The 16,939-nt window shown below is 41.4% G+C and overlaps 1 protein-coding gene and 1 pseudogene across 13 annotated transcripts; both read right to left on the bottom strand.

Moving 5' to 3' along the window:
* Nucleotides 1-404: 404 nt before the first annotated feature.
* Nucleotides 405-11,518, bottom strand: LOC109487951 (breast cancer metastasis-suppressor 1-like protein). Of its 13 annotated transcripts, XR_002141291.1 has the most exons (12): nucleotides 11,279-11,497; nucleotides 10,070-10,184; nucleotides 9,510-9,637; nucleotides 8,705-8,784; nucleotides 8,245-8,341; nucleotides 6,631-6,720; nucleotides 6,228-6,292; nucleotides 3,979-4,014; nucleotides 3,111-3,168; nucleotides 2,715-2,763; nucleotides 647-911; nucleotides 405-608 (listed from the first exon to the last, which is right to left on the bottom strand). XR_002141291.1 is itself a non-coding variant. In XM_019792061.1 (11 exons), exons 1-11 carry the CDS (start codon nucleotides 11,406-11,408, stop codon nucleotides 783-785), a joined length of 936 nt encoding a protein of 311 aa, XP_019647620.1. In that variant the 5' UTR covers nucleotides 11,409-11,518; the 3' UTR covers nucleotides 740-782. The 13 variants fall into 13 exon arrangements, 10 of the variants coding, with proteins under 10 accessions (XP_019647620.1, XP_019647621.1, XP_019647624.1 ...); XR_002141293.1 differs by lacking the exon at nucleotides 3,979-4,014 and having other exon boundaries at nucleotides 10,070-10,160; nucleotides 11,279-11,501; XR_002141292.1 differs by lacking the exon at nucleotides 3,979-4,014.
* A 5,297-nt stretch (nucleotides 11,519-16,815) lies between these two features.
* The window catches only part of LOC109487921, a 31,294-nt pseudogene continuing 31,170 nt past the window's right edge, over nucleotides 16,816-16,939 (bottom strand).

A 16,939-nucleotide genomic window follows, 5' to 3' on the forward strand; every position in this document is an offset into this window, starting at 1 on the left:
CTTTTTCACTTTCATGATGATACATTATGACAACCATCCACACCAGATGACCACAGATGAGGTACCCATGATGAAGAATTGACAGAATATCTTCTACCTGAAACCCCCATTTTTCACAGTTTTCGCTTGATTTTTGGTCAACAGAATTTTGTCTGTTGCAGACGATATCTTTTCCGACATAACAGTTGGAAACTAGATGGGATGTTAACCTTATATACGTGAACACAACCATACATGAGATGTTCTGCCGAAGTGCTATGCACAGTACATGGCGGGTTTCGTGCCAGTGCAATATGTTCTGTTGGCATGCTTGACAAACCTAACACATGGAACTATTCCATTAAATAAATCAGTGAAGTAAACACTGCATGGTGTGTGCTTAATTTTATTTTCCAAATGTTTCGTTTTTTCCTAGTTAACTGGCAAGTACACAATACCTTTACATCAATATACCATCTCAGTTTCTCTTGTCAATGTTTTGCCGTAATGCTCTCCCAAATCTTGTTGTTACACGCATGATACAAATATTCCATCCCTCCTAAACATTAAAAAATGGACTAGCCTGCAGAAATATCTTGCTCTAACAAGCATGTCGGCAGAACATACTGCGCCTGCGCAAAACCCTGATTTTTGATGGTTTTCGTTGGTCAACGTTGATTCAGAATTTTGCCTGTTGCAGACGATAACTTTCCAACATTTGGAAACTACAGACGGGGTTAAACCTTATATACGCGAATACGACCTTATATGAGACGTTCTGCTGAAATGCTATGTACAATACATTACTGGTTTTGCACAGGTGCAGTACGTTCTGCTGACATGCTGCTCCAACAGGAATTGATGACAGAAATGATGTCGGTGACGTCAATGGGTTGTCTTCCGCTTGCCGGGTTGTCTTCCCTTCCCCACTGCTGCTGAAACAAACATCATCTGTCACAACATTGCATCTTCAACTTGCAGAGTATAAAAAAAGGGTTACAGACCACTAAAGTAGTAGAGAGTCATTATGAACGTTATATAGGTCATATCAGGGCTCTAGCCAGCACCCGATTTTCCATCAATTGCAGGAACTTTGCAGATTGTGATAGAAAAAGTTTTAACCAATACGTCAACCTTGATGGACAAAATAGAGAAAAATTGTGGGAAAAATAGAAATACATGTACGTCCAAAGACCACCACCAACCACTCTCATTCCCACGATTTGCCTTTGAAAATGTGGCAAATTTCATTTTTAAAGGCTTGAAAATCCAAAATTTGCTCCGTACATTGCGAGCACTTCCCTCCAATCGTGAACCTGGGTTGACTGAAAAAAATTCAAGCTGGCATGGCCAGAACCCTGGGTCCTCTACAATGTCCTTGCTTTTAGGTACTGTAAATATTTTTGATGGTTTTAGGAGGGAAAAGGTTTTTTTTAATAGTTTTAATATGAGTGAAACAATTTTGAGGTACAGTAGAACAGATCTCCAAGCAGATTTACTGACAAGGAATATAAACACACTCCAAACTTTTTATCAGCTCTGTAAATACCGTATTTTCACATTTCCTTTGGGAGAAAATATACTGGTAATATCTAACATTGTGATGAGTGTAATTCTACCATGATTCTACATACATGTACATAGCTACTGAAACAGACTGCTGATAAACCATAACAATTTCTAGGTTAGTTACAAGTACATATTATGCTGGCAATACACATATATATATCAGGTAAAAGCATGATTTGGTCAGTTAACAAAAAGCCAATGAAACAATGTTCAGCTTTTTATCATTATATCACAGAAAAGCACTTCAATTATTTGGTTAGGATTATTTGGACACATTTGGAAGTTTCGCTCTGACTTGCTGAAGGTTAACCCCAGTAAATAAAACATGACAGTATCACGAAAGTTCATCTGTGTTGGTAGTTACAGTTTAAAGCGAAAACTTTTGATCCAACACAAAAAGGTTGTTCACCTAGAGCTTTCAACCAGTCACTCTGGTCTTCCTCAGTAGACCGACCCAGTGAGGCTTGTCACGTGGCTTCTTTGAAGTGGTGAGGGGTGAAAGAGGCTATTTACATCAGGGCCCATCACCCTTCACTCAACTGCGACGGGGCCCAACATTGTCTACCAGTACCAGATACCTTTGACCCAGTGTTAACACTTCAAACAGGGCTCGAAAATACTGGGTGCATGTGCACCTTAGTGCACCCAGATTTGGAGCTGTGCACCCAATTTTTTTCTGTGGGTGCATGTTTTTTGTAGGTTTACGTATATGTCAAGATGTTAAATTTATAGTAGTACTAGTATTCAGCATATTCTCAACACCTAAGTGTAAAAAAAGTAAAATCATTCTTGTAGTACTTTTCTTAACCCTTGTCCTGCTGGCAATTTTTACACAATATTTTCAAATGATTTCATGTCTTAATCAGGTCACAGACCCTTGACTTTTTTTGTTAAGAAACAAAACATACTTAGTCTTCGCTGACATTATCTTATCTTATCTTATATGGTGCACCCACAGAAAATTTTGTGCACCCAATTTTTTAGGTTGGGTGCACCAGTACACCTATTCCCAAAAATTAATTTCGAGCCCTATCAAAGACACCATGTGGCAAGCCTCACTGAGGTCAGTCTACTGAGGAAGACCTGGTGTCATCATTTGTTGCTTCACATTTCAACTTCACACAATGAGCCGTTTTGGAACCAAGCACTGCTGGAATATGCCTTACCTTTCCTACGGAGGGAGGGCATGTTAGTAGTCCATACGATCCCCCATACCTGTAGCAAGAACCAAAGCAGAAAAAAATCTGCAACTCATGCACTTACGAAGCCCTCTTTTTGTTCACATGCAATGGCAAGAACAAGCTTTATGCACACAACAAGCAGATGTATACAGCAGTACAGACTTGTGTTAAGAATGGCTGCAGGGTGACTTTTCCCCGAGATAAATCTTACAAAAGGAAAACCTCTGTTTTGGAGTAAAGAATCTACTTGGAGAAAAATGCTATCGATTTCTGAAAGACGTACCTACTAGTAGTAGTAGTTCTGACAGCCACACTTAAGAGAAGCCTATCCCTACCTAACAACGAGTACAAGATGATTGATCAGGGATGGTCCTGACTTACCGTTCTCTCGTCGGTGGGAGTGGCCGCCGGCAGGCAATCTTCTTCTCGCTACCGTCATCTGCATAAACATGGGATAAAAAACACAGAACCTCATCTCCCGGACAACATCATTGTACTGACTTGGTGCTGGTCAATGTTTTAAACTTGACGCTTGACTGTGCAAAATGCGTGGGTGTACCGCTGATTTTCAAGAACTGGTTTTCAAGATGAACCTGTTTCAGGACACGTGGGCGAACGTTAGACATCCAGGCAATAAGATACGACAAAAAACAGTTACTCGAGCAACTGGATATGGTAATTTTGTAAACTGTAAGACATTTGAAGTAGCATCCACCATCTTTCGTCAATGACACTAGAGCGTTGTCAGAAAGGCAGTTTTATAAGCAAGTTGACAACATTCAGGAGAGTTGACAACTATTAACAAGACACTGACGACTGGCTGTGTTGGGGTATAAGGCAAGCAGCATAGCAAGTGTTGCAATGGCCTAAAATGCTACCTGCCATTTTCTTTTTTTTTTTCATATATATTTACTCCATATCAGAAAAGACAGGAACCTGTGTTTTTATTTAGCATGTTGGGCACAAGTTGCACACCCTATGAATTCAATCTTTTCAGGCTTAAAGTGTTGCAACATTCTTACAGCAACATTAAATAAAAAACACCCCAGCCATGTTTTTACGGAATCACACAAGCAGATCCATGTACTCTAGAAAATGTTAGCTATACTCCTGGTAGATATATGTTTCATTTTCAGTACAATTCTCTTTAATCTTTTTCATTTGTTTTTCATTCTTTTTCTTTTTCAATCATAACAAACATTGATCTGAATCTGCTTGTGATGTCCAGTTTTAGTTTTTTTTTACAGACCTTTTTCTGGGGTATGGCGGTCGGCTGACGAGAGTTCTACATGTAGAAGTGACAAAGGATGGGGTGAGGTTCAGTCGGTACTACTAGTACTGATAGTATCATCTTTCAACTTTGAAAGCCAGCACCAAAGTAGCATGCAGCATTGCCAAACATATTACTGTCAGGGCTCGAACTTAACGATGTCCCGATGTCCCCTGGCCACTAAAATTTAGACCGGGACACCTGAAAAATCATTTTGGGACACTTTTGGGACAATAGAAAAATAATCAACTAAGTTAGAATGTCTGCCCTTCATGCGTTTATCGGGCGCGCAACCCGGCTTTCGGCTCCTGAAAAGCCTGCCGAAAGTTAAGGATTTTATTCCAATATTTCTGCGATAAATTTCAAAATTAGCGATTTTATTCCAATATTTCCCCGATAAATGTGCTCGTCATTCCAATTTTCTTCCGCCGGGCGACATGGATCGAGCCGCTACGCCGCTAATCGCACGGATCGGGCCGCGCGAGCTACGCTAGTTTTTGGCGGCTCGACGGAGAAATAATCCACCCCCAGAAGAAATGTTACGCATGAAAATAACAACTATAACTTGATTTCCTCATTATATGGGTTTTTGAGGCCGTAAAATGTTTTAAACGGTTGACATTTGTCCGAAAAAACAGCTAGAAATCCATTTGAAAGACAGAAAAAATGGCCGACGCTTTTCACAACAAAAATGACCTGAAAGGTCATTAGATAGCATCCAAACGTACAAGATATTACAACGAGCTAAAATGATACTTCAAACGCATAAAAAAAATTTTTTCGGCAACAACAGAAATAAAAGTTCACTCAATATTTTAGAACGTTAATTTGCAAACGAAACTGTGAAAATTTACGAATTTATTGGTTTCTATTATCAGAATATAATATGTTATTGTTTCTATGAATGTGTGGTTGGATGCTGTGAAGGACTTTTAGTTTTACATTGATACTTGATACATTGGGGGAGATAATTAATACCGCGATCCGAGTGTCTCTCAATAATTGTTTTTGAGTATGAGTTTATAGACATAATCACATTTTTATTTGTTTAGTTGTGTCAATATGTGATTTTTTTTTTTGAAAATGGTTTAAGGAAATATTACTGGGTCACTAGCTTTGGTTATATCGGTAACACCTTTGGAATACTTGCTCCAAGTTCCAGGTAGTAAATACATGTACTGTTTGTATCATGTATTTTTTGAACTTGTGGAAGCACCGTTGGCCCCCGGTTAGGGGTCATCCGGGGAACCTATGCCCAATTTTTTTCAAAACTAAGTGTGATAATACAATTTTTTTCGAACATGAAGAGGATATTATAGAATTAAGTACAGATCTTTAACATTTCTCCAGCTTTACAAGTCTGCAGTTGTACAGAAAATGTAGAACTGAAGTTGCCGGAGATGATTTTGTGTTCAGAAAAGACAAAATGCAATAGCTTCCCCCGATAGACCTCCCCCTGCAACGCGCTGCGCGTTCTGGGGATACTCCTGTAAACTGGACAAGTTTGAATTTGAGTTGGATTTGAGTTAATTTCATTGTCAATTGGCTTATACAGCAATACTACACTCTGACTAAGCTCTACAGTTGTTGTTATAGTTTTATACATAATTCATGAAAACCAGGTTGGGACAGTCCATTCACATTTCGGGACAGTTGGAAATTACTTTTGGGACAATTCTGGGACAGTAGGGAAAAAAGTTAAGTTCGAGCCCTGACTGTACAAGTTACAGTGGCAGGTATGCTACTTTTACTGGTGTAATTTTAACATTCTTATTTATACTGGGATTTCAAAAATTCTTGCTGCACACTTGCACATATAGACACTACAGTTGCTACCAGACTGTTCATGATTATGGTAACACATGTATAGCTGTTCTGGCTTTATAAGCCAGCTGTTGTTGCAGCAAAAATCTGCCCCCCCCCATATTGTGCTTATTACTGTCAGATGAATGTTCTGGAAAATGTTACCATAACCAGCAATTACCATCAAACCAGCAGATGGTGAGACGAACCTCTCAAGTTGTACATGTTTTCAAAGCTCAGCATTAACAGATTCTTTAACACAGCCAGCACAAGACACCACCTAGTTGCACTTGAATTTGATTTAGAGCAGTGCCAACATGTTGGGACACATCTGAGAGGCTGCTTGCACTTTAGATGTAAGCTTAAGAGAGAGATGATATTTATTTATAAGAGGGAGATGACAGCTACTTCAACTCAGGACTCACCTTTCTGATAGCTGTCCAGTCTTCCAGGATATCATTTTCCTTCAGCTGATAGACCAAGAATGGACGTGTGGACGTCAAGGAGAAAAAACTTTAAAAGTTAGACACTATGAAAAGTTGTTGATGCTAGATAAAACTTAGGGTACCTTTTTAGAAAACAACTGCGAACAACTTTCAAGCTTGGGGAAGGTGACAAGAGACATGAGTACTCGTATTTTTGTAGGTCCAGCACCGAATTACCAAGTTTTGCTTTTTTTCATACCTGAACCGAAATGTTCGGAGCAGCTCTGAACCAGTCCAGTATACTAAAAAACATCTTTAGTACTAGATATCAAAAATTGTTCTAGTATTTGTAATTGTACATGTATAAAGAAGAAAGTAATGAGCATTTGGCCGAAAAGGATATCAGAAATGGTGACTGTCTTTTTCTTCTTTGGATGCAGCGGGTCTGTTTTTCTCCGGCTGCGCTTGACTTGTTCTGACTCCGCCCACAGGTCTGTAAAAAGAGAAGAACAATACGTTGTCATTCATATTCCACTAAGGCCACACCGATTTAATTTTATGGATGACAACCTCTGAAGACCCCCAAACTAGTGCGCGCGGGCGAATAAAAAAAAATTCCGACCAAAAATAAAAATGCTACTGAATCACAGGAATACAAAGCTGGTATAGTGAATTCCTGACAGTACATAGTGACGTATACGACAAGCCGGCACATGCTGGCTTTTTGTGGCATTTATGAATCGGTACTATACTTATGTACTGAGTTCTTGAGTCGTGGAGCTTCGAATTCGATAGCTTGGGTGCTCGGCTCCGTTTTGTCGCTGACTAGCATGGACTACCCAGGCCTAGAGCCAGGCCAGAGCCTCGGTGGAGGTGATCTTTTTTTTTTTGAGGGCGACAGGCGAAAATCAATGCGCGCGCGGATGTCATCCATAAAATTAAGTCGGTGTGGCCTAATGTTAGCACAACTAAGCTTGTTTCTGACCTAGGGTGGGACACTTTACAGAACAGAAGGACAGCCAGTAGATTAACTATTTTACACAAAGCCAGACAAAATAATATTGCCCTACCGGTTGCTACTCAGCTTTCGTCCGCACCGCGCAAATCGCGGCACGCAAACCCGAGTTCCTACAAGACACTAGCATTCCACAAGGATTGCTATGGGTATTCGTATTTCCCAAGGACTGTTAGAGACTGAAACGAGCTTCCGCAGGCCCTACCAGAAATACCAGAGGCCGACAAGTTTAAGGAAGCTGTTCCGCTACACCTGAGGAGTATTTAGAGCGCTGCGCACCCCCACCCCCCCCTGCGTGTTTGACCCCAAATGAGGGGTGTTACGCAGTACAGTATCAAGATCAGTATCAAGATCAAGATCAAGGTCAAGCTGGTCAACACTTACATCTTCATGTGCATAACATGAACTATAGCTGGTGTGTTACGTCGAACTGCAGTTATACCATTTTAAGTTAACACAGTTGCCTTAGTTCCATGACCATATATGTTACTGCACGGACGTTCCAGGGACCTCTCTGTCTTGCCCTGTTGTCTGTTGAGACAGATCATCAGAACATGAGCAGGGCAAAAGTATGTTTTGTTGTATGGTTGTGGAGCTAAGAAAACTATGTTGAATTGACTTACCAAACTCAGGGGTTTTTCTAAACGGGAATAACCGAATAAGGGAGCTGCTCCCTCATGCAACCAGCCAGCTCCCTCATGTCAACTTTCAGACTGAACCTTAAGTGGCTACTTGCACACCATTTAGTCTTTCTCATAATGAGTTTTTTCCAATATTGACGAAAAAACAAAAATGCATTCTAGCATTATAAACTGTGTCAGTCTCATAAAAAAATTCCTCCTCGCTCCCTCGCAATCTGCTACCTCATGCCAACTTTTTCTAGAAAAAAAACCCTGAACCTGATGAAACTATGGAAATGTAGTTACCCGGTATTCAGATGTAGATACAGATGCACATGTTACCATTCTGATGTCCCAAACCAAAACTAGATATACTACTGACCTGTAGATAGATCTGCGCTGTGCCTGTCCTCTTCCAGTCTCCGGATCTTTTCCTCAATCTCATTTCTCATCTCATCCACCAAAAGCAACTTTTCGCTCTAAACCAAGAAATAAGGTGCAACAAGTTTCAATTACAAAATCTTAACTCGAAACATTCTGGAACTGGAAGAGAAACGAAACATTTTGAATTACAAGATTTCTGGTGGAATGAGAAACTTTTGAAATCAAAATCATCTATTGGACAAGTTCATTTTTTGAGTTGTATAGGCACATATATTTCAGTGCCCCCAAAAGTGATACCTACATTTGATATTCCTGTAAAAAAAGGGTGGTTATTTCACTGTGTTACCAATCTGGCAAGCATGGCAGTTCTCTAAGTCACAGAAAATTAATTTTGTCCACCTGTGAAAAACACAATAAAAGTTTACTGTTGAATGTTGAATGAATGGCTAACATCTTACCTCAAAGTGTTGTCTTGTTGCCTGTAGCTCTGCTTCATACTGGTTTCTGATGTTCTGTATCTTCAGTTCTCTTACAATACCTGGACACACAACAGGTGAAGTGAGTTGGTAATGCATGCACATTGCCTATACCGGGTAATGGTAACACCCACCAAAAAATGCTCATTTTTACACAACAGACAGAAAACAAAGCTACAAATGCCCTTGGATAAGACATGGAGGTCCAATGTTTGGGGAGAGCCACACCCCACGCACGTTCAAGAACCCAGTGCACCTTTTGAAAAAGAGTAGGGGTCCTTCCCAATGTGAGTGGTTCAAGCCTTACAGTCCGGTCTCACACAGATTGTACTTACATGTACAAAATTAGTGTGTTACGCCTAAAGGCAGTTTACTGGTCATGAGAAACAAACATGTTTCCACACTATGCAGCAAGATTAAACTGTAATTTCCAACACAAGAAATTGGACTCACCCAAATTTTTGACTGTACAACTCCAGTCTTTTTCAAGGAATGAGCAACCCACCGCTTCCGTGACGTCACGCAGATAAAACATGTGACTCCGTGAGCAGAGACGGGGGGCGCCACAGACTTTCTGCAACCTATGATCCACTGCTCACAGAGTCACGTGTTTTATCTGTGTGACGTCACGGAAGCGGTGGATTGTTCATTCCTTGACAAAGACTGGAGTTGTACAGTCGAAAATTTGGGTGAGTCCAATTCCTTGTGTTGGAAATTACAGTTTAATCTTGCTGCATAATGACTTCTACCAACACAGATGAACTTTCAAGATGTTTCCACACTGTACCTGCGACTTCCGTGCGAGTCTGCATGTTGATCCGGAGCTGTGTGAGCGGCTCCACGTACTCTGGTGCACAGCCCATCTTCGCCTCTTCTAACTTTGCCTCAATCTGGCTCATCCGTTCTCTGTACAACCTGGAAATAAACATTGCAAGTTTAACAATAATATTTGCATCTGCTGCTGCAGCGGACTGGACAATACAGAAACTACTATTGGCAACAGATACACCAAAACAACAGTTACTTAAGCAACTGGATATGATTTTGGAAAATTCCAAAAGCATGAGTTACTGTTTTTTGGCATATCTTATTGCTGTGTGATGCTGGCTGTGTGATGTTGCATTTTCGCCTCGGTTTTTCAGCGTCCCAAGCTTCCCTGCAATTTTGAAAGACAGTGTTTGGAACGGAAGAAGAAGAGGAAACTGAGCAAAAACAATATGTTTTCCTTTGGTAAACATGAAAAGCGTCCCCTTTGGGTCCAAATTACGGAAAACTATCATTTCCGTGACATTTTGCCGTAATTCTGCTCCAAACGGGGAAAAATAAGTGACATCTAGTGGGACTCACTGCTCCTTGAGGTCGGTGAACTGCCTCTCCAGGTCGGCCATGTCTGCCATGCACTCCGTCCGCCTCCGGTCACAGTCCTCCTCGTCCAGCTCTGCAAAGCAGAAGAAAAGCCCGGCTGAAACACAGGAGGTTTTACATCTGTTGCTCTTCCGACTAATGGTTCACAACTTGAAATTATGCTGGTTCCACATAGGAAATGTGAGGCTACAGGGCATCAGTTTGAATTCCTGCCTAAATTATGGGGTAGGGACCCTCATTGAGTTCTGCAAAGCAAAAGAAAAGCCCGGCTGAAACACAGGAGGTTTTACATCTGTTGCTCTTTCAACTAATGGTTAACAACTTGTATATTAGCTCAAGTATAAGAATTAGGAGAGTAGAAACAGAAAGACACTCCTGGGCCTTTACTATAACGGACCTCTAGCGCACCTCAGTTGTGTCGTCCCTCAGTAAGAGTCTAAGACATCTGGAGCTGCATAGTTTCTGTTTTGAACTTTTATTCAGCGGCTGAGCCTGTTAGTGTTTAACAACCGGTTTTCACTCTCGATCTGTGCATGTTGGTTCCTCTGATACTTGATTTTCACTCTTTTGGGGACATCTGAGCAGTGAGCAGAGTACTCACCTCCTTTGCTGGCTACATTTTTTTTTGCTTCTTAAGTCTTGTTAAATGTACTTTGAAAAGGAACAAATTATTTTGAAACACAAGGGCGCCAAGTTGCACGTTGTTGAGTCTTTTTCGAATACACAGTGCTTGAAAATCAAAACAATTTAACGTTAAAGGTTACTCACCCACAAAAAAAAACAGGTTTACAGAAGAAATTACTTATCCACGCCATAAACCTGTTGGTTTACAACTCAAGTAGCAAAGTGGGGCTTCTCATAGCCTCTAACAGGCTTCGGGAGGCGGTTGGAAAGAGTAGAAATCGGACAATTATAGAGAGATAACATGCCAGGGGAGTTGCATGTATCTCCGCTATAGAGTACAGTTTGCCGCACCAACACCCCTGGCATGCTATCTCTCTAATTTTGGCCGATTTCTACCCTTTCCAGCCGCCACCCGAAGCCTGGTAGAGGCTAGGCTTATCAGACAAGGCTGTATGCACCACAGATGCTCCATACAAGAGTGCGGCTCTAGTTCAGATTTCCCAGACTGTGTCGTTGTCGGCCTGGTCCCGCCAGAACTAAAACCTAAAACCACCCCCCAAAAGATACCTGAACTCTCGTCGTCTTCTTCGGACGCCGACGACGTCGCAGACTCTTCAGAGTTACTCTTGTCGCTGTCTGGGGTACTCTGATCCATGTCCTCTCCCTCGCTGTCCACGTTCCCGTCCACAACAGGCATCTTGAGCTCCAGTTTTTACGTTCAAGTTGGGCGAAATATTTTTCCAAGAAAAAACACACACACACGGCACTCCTTCGGCGTTCCGCTAGTGCGCATGCCTGAAAGGTGAAAGGTTGAGAATGTTGCCAAATGCCTCCGCGCGTCACTTCCGGTTCAAGATCACAACAAAAACACGTGCGACTTCTGATTTTTCAAAGCCAATATTTTAGTCATTTATGTACATGCTGAGTTGAAACCACACTATCCCGGTGTACATTGACCCTCACGGAGAAAATTCTGACGGAAAATGGTTACTGGAAGGGCCCTGGGCTGATTTCTAGGGTACCGCCCAGAAAATAAAGGCTTGTTTCTCAGTCAAAATATGAAATGCCGATTTAAGTGTGCTGATGTGAAGCAGTATGTGTCAATGTCACAAAGATTGCCTTAGTCTGAATATTTTTTAGTTTTGCTGCCCTGAAATCGCATTGGCTGCCTTTAATGGGGGCCCGCATGCCCTCTGAGTCTTGCGTAGAGCGTAATCGGCTGTTTTAATTCTACATAGAGCATAGACGGACCGCTCTAATCCAACGTCCAGTAATCGAAACCATGTCTATAATTGCCTTTCCTTGGTTGTACATCAGTTATGATAATTACATAAATTATGTTAATGATAGCCTGACTAAATCTGCGCTCCTAGCGGCCGGCCCGGAGTTCTGGGGGCGGCTGGTGTAACTCTGGGCCGGCCGCTAGGAGCGCAGATTTAGTCAGGCTATGTTAATGAGCATTAACAGTGTGCTGTTTCCTCAAAGATCGCAAGATGTTGCTTTAATACCACGAAGCAGCCCGCATGTCTTTTATTATACAGGAGACAAATTTTGAAAAATAATTGGCTGCATGGTAGGCTTGCTGTTTCATTATGTATACGGCTGCCAGCAACGGAGGCTTGTCATGACGTCTTAATAATTATTATGAGGGTTCTTGCAAGTTCAAAATATGCAAGTTCAAAATATGTAAGCACAACAAAAAATGGGAACCTTTGTACCTTGTTTTGTAATAACACCGATTGCTACCACAAGTACTGATTTGTCAGTGTATGTGCAGCTGTATATTCTAGTTTTTTTTTATAATTTTTTATTCAGAAACACGATGATTACAAAAGAAAAGACATGGACTAAGTGACTGCGAACTCAAGTTAGGTACAACTTATATTCTCGCAGTCACTTTTACAATGAAAGAAAAATATTTTACAAGACATTAAAATACTTAGACCTCGCGTGAGTAACAAACCTCCCATCCCAGAAGACACATACAGTTAGAATCTTTTTGTTTCTAATATATAATCTTGTGCGGCTAACATTATTTTGCAGTTGGTATCATACGAACAAAGGAAACTATTCTAGTTTAATTTGTTTCGTATGTTTTGTTTATCTGAATAAAGCTGATCAGCACGACGTCACAGCCGGCAGCTGACAGGCAAAAAGCAGGTGGTGGTTAATTGGGATATTTGCCCGCCAATAAATTTACATATGGCTTCCAATAATTTACACATGGCTTCCAATAATTTGCATATGGCTACCACTAAACAAAAATCGTCATCGCCGGGCCTGCGCAGTTGCCTGGGTGAATCCCCAACGCGCAATTTTATCATTCTCTCACCAGACCGTGGACCCGACCGGTCCACTGTACTGATCGTCCGCGCCCCGTACGGAACCCGCTGGTGCTGATCATCTCGTCGAAATCGCTTTCTCAGTTCTCCGATTTCTCGTTCGTTATGGCCGCCAACCATGGTGAGGACAACAGTAATTACTTGTCTACTGTTTGCTAAGCACGATTCCTGATCTTCCTGCAGTAAGGAACAACTTCTGTCGGCAGAAATCAACAACTTTTTAACTTCAATATTCGTGGCTTACCTGTGGTTGCGTCATCAAGTTATATACCGGCAAATCAGAAAATGGATGTGTTCGTTTTTACTCTAACTGCACTAACCTTTCTGGCACTTTGTTCGTTCAAGATGACTTGTATATGATCGCCTATCGGTGTCTTTATATATCATTTTTGAATTTTACCTGAACAATCAGGAGTAAGCCAGAACTTCTGATCGCCAAATTGAACTGTAGCCGGGCAAATCTCTGTGGTGAGGAGCTTAATGGCGGCTGGATAGCCCCTGGTAGCGCCTTGATAACTGCAAATGTTCGTCTTTGAAAGCTGTTGTGGTGCACTGTTTCGTCGGGAAGTTGATTCCTTGCTGGACATGTTTTTACCGTAAACGATCTTTTTTTCGGATTTCCAGTTTCGTTTTTTTTTTTAAATCTCAGGCGGGCGGATAGCTCTTGATAGCTTCTATATCCGTCGTGTTCTTGATGTATTTTATAATGCACGCAACCAAATCGTTCGCATCTCTTTCTGGTCAAGGGAAAACGAACATGAAGTAACTTGCTACGTAGCTATTTACTTCATGTTCTTGCATATGAATTAATACGCCGCAATACTACGCCTCTCCGTTTGAGCTACGCAGATCGAAAAGAAAATCCGACGCAGAACGCACAACCTTTCTCGGTCGAGAGAATAGACCGACGGTAAAATGAAGTAACTTACGAGCCACCTTGCATTAAACAAAGATGCTTCATTTTGCGTCGCCAAATTATGTTTTTGCTGTTGCCGACAATATTCACAGTTTACTGCTACAGTTGCCGCCAGTGGAGAAACGTTATTTTCCCACCAACTTCGTTTAACCGTATCTACCCACCTTCCTCTTTGTAACCGTGAAAACTGGTTTTCTGAACGTGAATTTGAGTGGATTTTGTTGCCCGTTTTAGGTCGTATCGACAGGAGAATCCAACAGGTTGTTGGCACCGCGACCGTTAAATTTGAAATGCCGCATGTGTGGTTTGAATTTCCCGCGCTTTATGCAAATGATCGGCATAACCGGCAAAGAAAACCGCCCGATTGACGCTAAGACGAGTTACGTATATGGATGACATCCGCGCGCGCATGACTTTTCGTTCGTTTAAAAAAGAGGAAAGTTTTCGACCATGCATACTGTAAATGGTACAAAATGAGCGTATATATGTCGTATGTTGCAAAAAAGTATTGGAAACGATACTGATGTCATAGAATGTCGAAATCCATTCAGGAAAAGAAAATCTGAAGAAATGAAAATGAAGAGTCTATTTTTATTCGCCACACCATAAACTGTGTCTTTCGTCATATTGTTCAACCTTTATGCCCACGTAGATTTCATAATAAAGGAAACTTTTTTGGCAACTTTTTTTTTCGCACGCTCCTGTCAGTATTGGGGTGCCCAGAGGGATGTCATCCATATAATCAAATCAACATGGCCTACGGTAACTAGCCTTAAAAATCAAGTGGGTTCCAAATCTCCAAGCAGATGTTCGGGAGTCAAAATTATGACAGTTTCTCGCTGGATCTGATCACACACCCCCTCCCCCCTCTGGCTTTCTTATCTAATACCTGATCTTATATCTATTCTTCTTATCTAGCTTGCATGGTGAACTGCAGTTTTGGTACATGTACATGTTGCAACAGCACGATCAGAACTTTTGAACAATTTTTAACCTATCAGACTTTCCAACCGTTCCATCTTTCCTCTTCTCTTTTGACTATAGATATTATTATGATTACTATATTAATTTGATGATGATGTGTCTTCGATATTGTATAATGCACTGTTATGTTTTGCTATTTGGATATTCGTAACTTGTTGTTAGGTCCTGTATATTGTATTGACTTGTCCTGTGTTGTGTTGTATGTACCAGTGGCAGCCGCCACCAGCCTTCAGGCTGCCTGGCTCCCACTTGTAATGCATTGTGGCATCATCAATAAATGAAATGATTCGTTCATTATAAACTAACTCATTTATTCTCTTTCTCTTAGCAAACGTGCCACCTTGGCCACCAGGACCAGGGAACCTCCCCCCACCATGGGTTATGTACAATGTAAGTTGACCTTCATTTAATTTTTGCTGCTTTATTTTATTTTTAGACAAACCCTATATCACAAACATGATCTGCTCCCACATTTTCCACTGTACAAAAAAGCAAGAAGAAGTTGACCTCTCTATATTAGCTCAGTAACTAGAACACTTTGTATTAGCCTAGTATAATACCGTTGTATGTTCCTTATGTGTGTATGTCTAAGTCAAGTAGTGCATCTTTTGTCTCCAATTTTCTATATACGTTTGTTATGTGTCTGTTAAGTCTTGACCTGTACCAGTAGCCCGTTGTGGCATGAATGTACAATAAAGGTATTTCATTCATTATTTTAATATCATCTAAAGACAGTCAGCTTGCCTTACATTACAATCAGGGCTGGAAATCCTTCTATTCTGCATTATACATGTGCTGCTGCAGGTAACACTGAAAATGGCCTGCACCAGACAAATTCTACCTGCACCACTCAGTATTTGGGAAGTGTGATCATAAAATGTGTGGATCATACTAAAAACTGTTCCAAAACCAATGGCCATCAAACTGTTAAAAAAACCGTTGCCATTATTGTGTGGATCATACTAAAAACTTTAACGTGCGATGCGTGGGGTGTGGCTCTCCCAAACACGGGACCTCCATTTAACGTCCTATCCGAGGGACGTCCCCAACCGAAGCTAGGTACTCATTTCCACCTGAGTGAAGTGAGGAAAGTCGTGTAAAGTGCCTAATTCCCAAGGGCACAAGATCGGTGACATGGGCAGGATTCCAACCAGCAACCTCTTGGGTGTGAGCAGAACGCGCTACCAACTGCGCCACACGAGCCCACAAATTTTGATACGTCACCTCAAATTTTGATACACTAAGTAGCCAAAAGGCTATCTTCCAGGGTTCATTTGGGAAAAACATACATCCAACAAATAACATAGTTGAATACTTACTAATAGATATTTGTCTGATGTTTACAGGAGCTGCAGGCCTTACGCCGCTACGTCATGTTGATTACCCATGTGATTATCCCAATGTTGGTGAGTAAATAATATAATAGAGAGTTTATTGCAAAATCATGCCTGGAGGCTAATTGCTTTTACAATCAAGTATAATACTCAGTGCAATACAATAATGGAAGACAGACAACAACTGTCTGGAAAAACTTCTACTACTACTGTAGAATCTACCACCTATCCCTGAGCTGAGCAGTTTAAACTGCAGTCTTTTACACCAAACGCTATCAAAAGCTTTACGGAAATCATGTGATAAAGCATGTGATAAAGACGTTTATTGGCGTTAGTGTATTTAATAGATATTAATGTGTCATGTACAACTGTCGAGCAATGAAGTTCATTCATCATTCACTCATTAATTGATGATGATTTTTTTACATCCCCCTCAGCCGGCCCCGATGCAGCACTACGTGAGGCAGAACATCCCGCCGCCGCCTCCTCCTGCTGCTGCGCCGGTTGGCCCTCCTCCTGCCTTCAACTTCAACCAGCCTCCTCCTCATCCTCCTCATGCTCCTCCTCATGCTCCTCCTCACCATCTGCCTCCGCCTCTTCATCATCCTCCTGCTCCTCCGCCCATCCATCTCCCACCCATACCCGGAAACCC

This window comes from Branchiostoma belcheri, unplaced genomic scaffold, assembly GCF_001625305.1.
Source record: "Branchiostoma belcheri isolate BF01 breed outbred unplaced genomic scaffold, Haploidv18h27 scaffold90, whole genome shotgun sequence".
Taxonomy (NCBI): domain Eukaryota; kingdom Metazoa; phylum Chordata; class Leptocardii; order Amphioxiformes; family Branchiostomatidae; genus Branchiostoma; species Branchiostoma belcheri.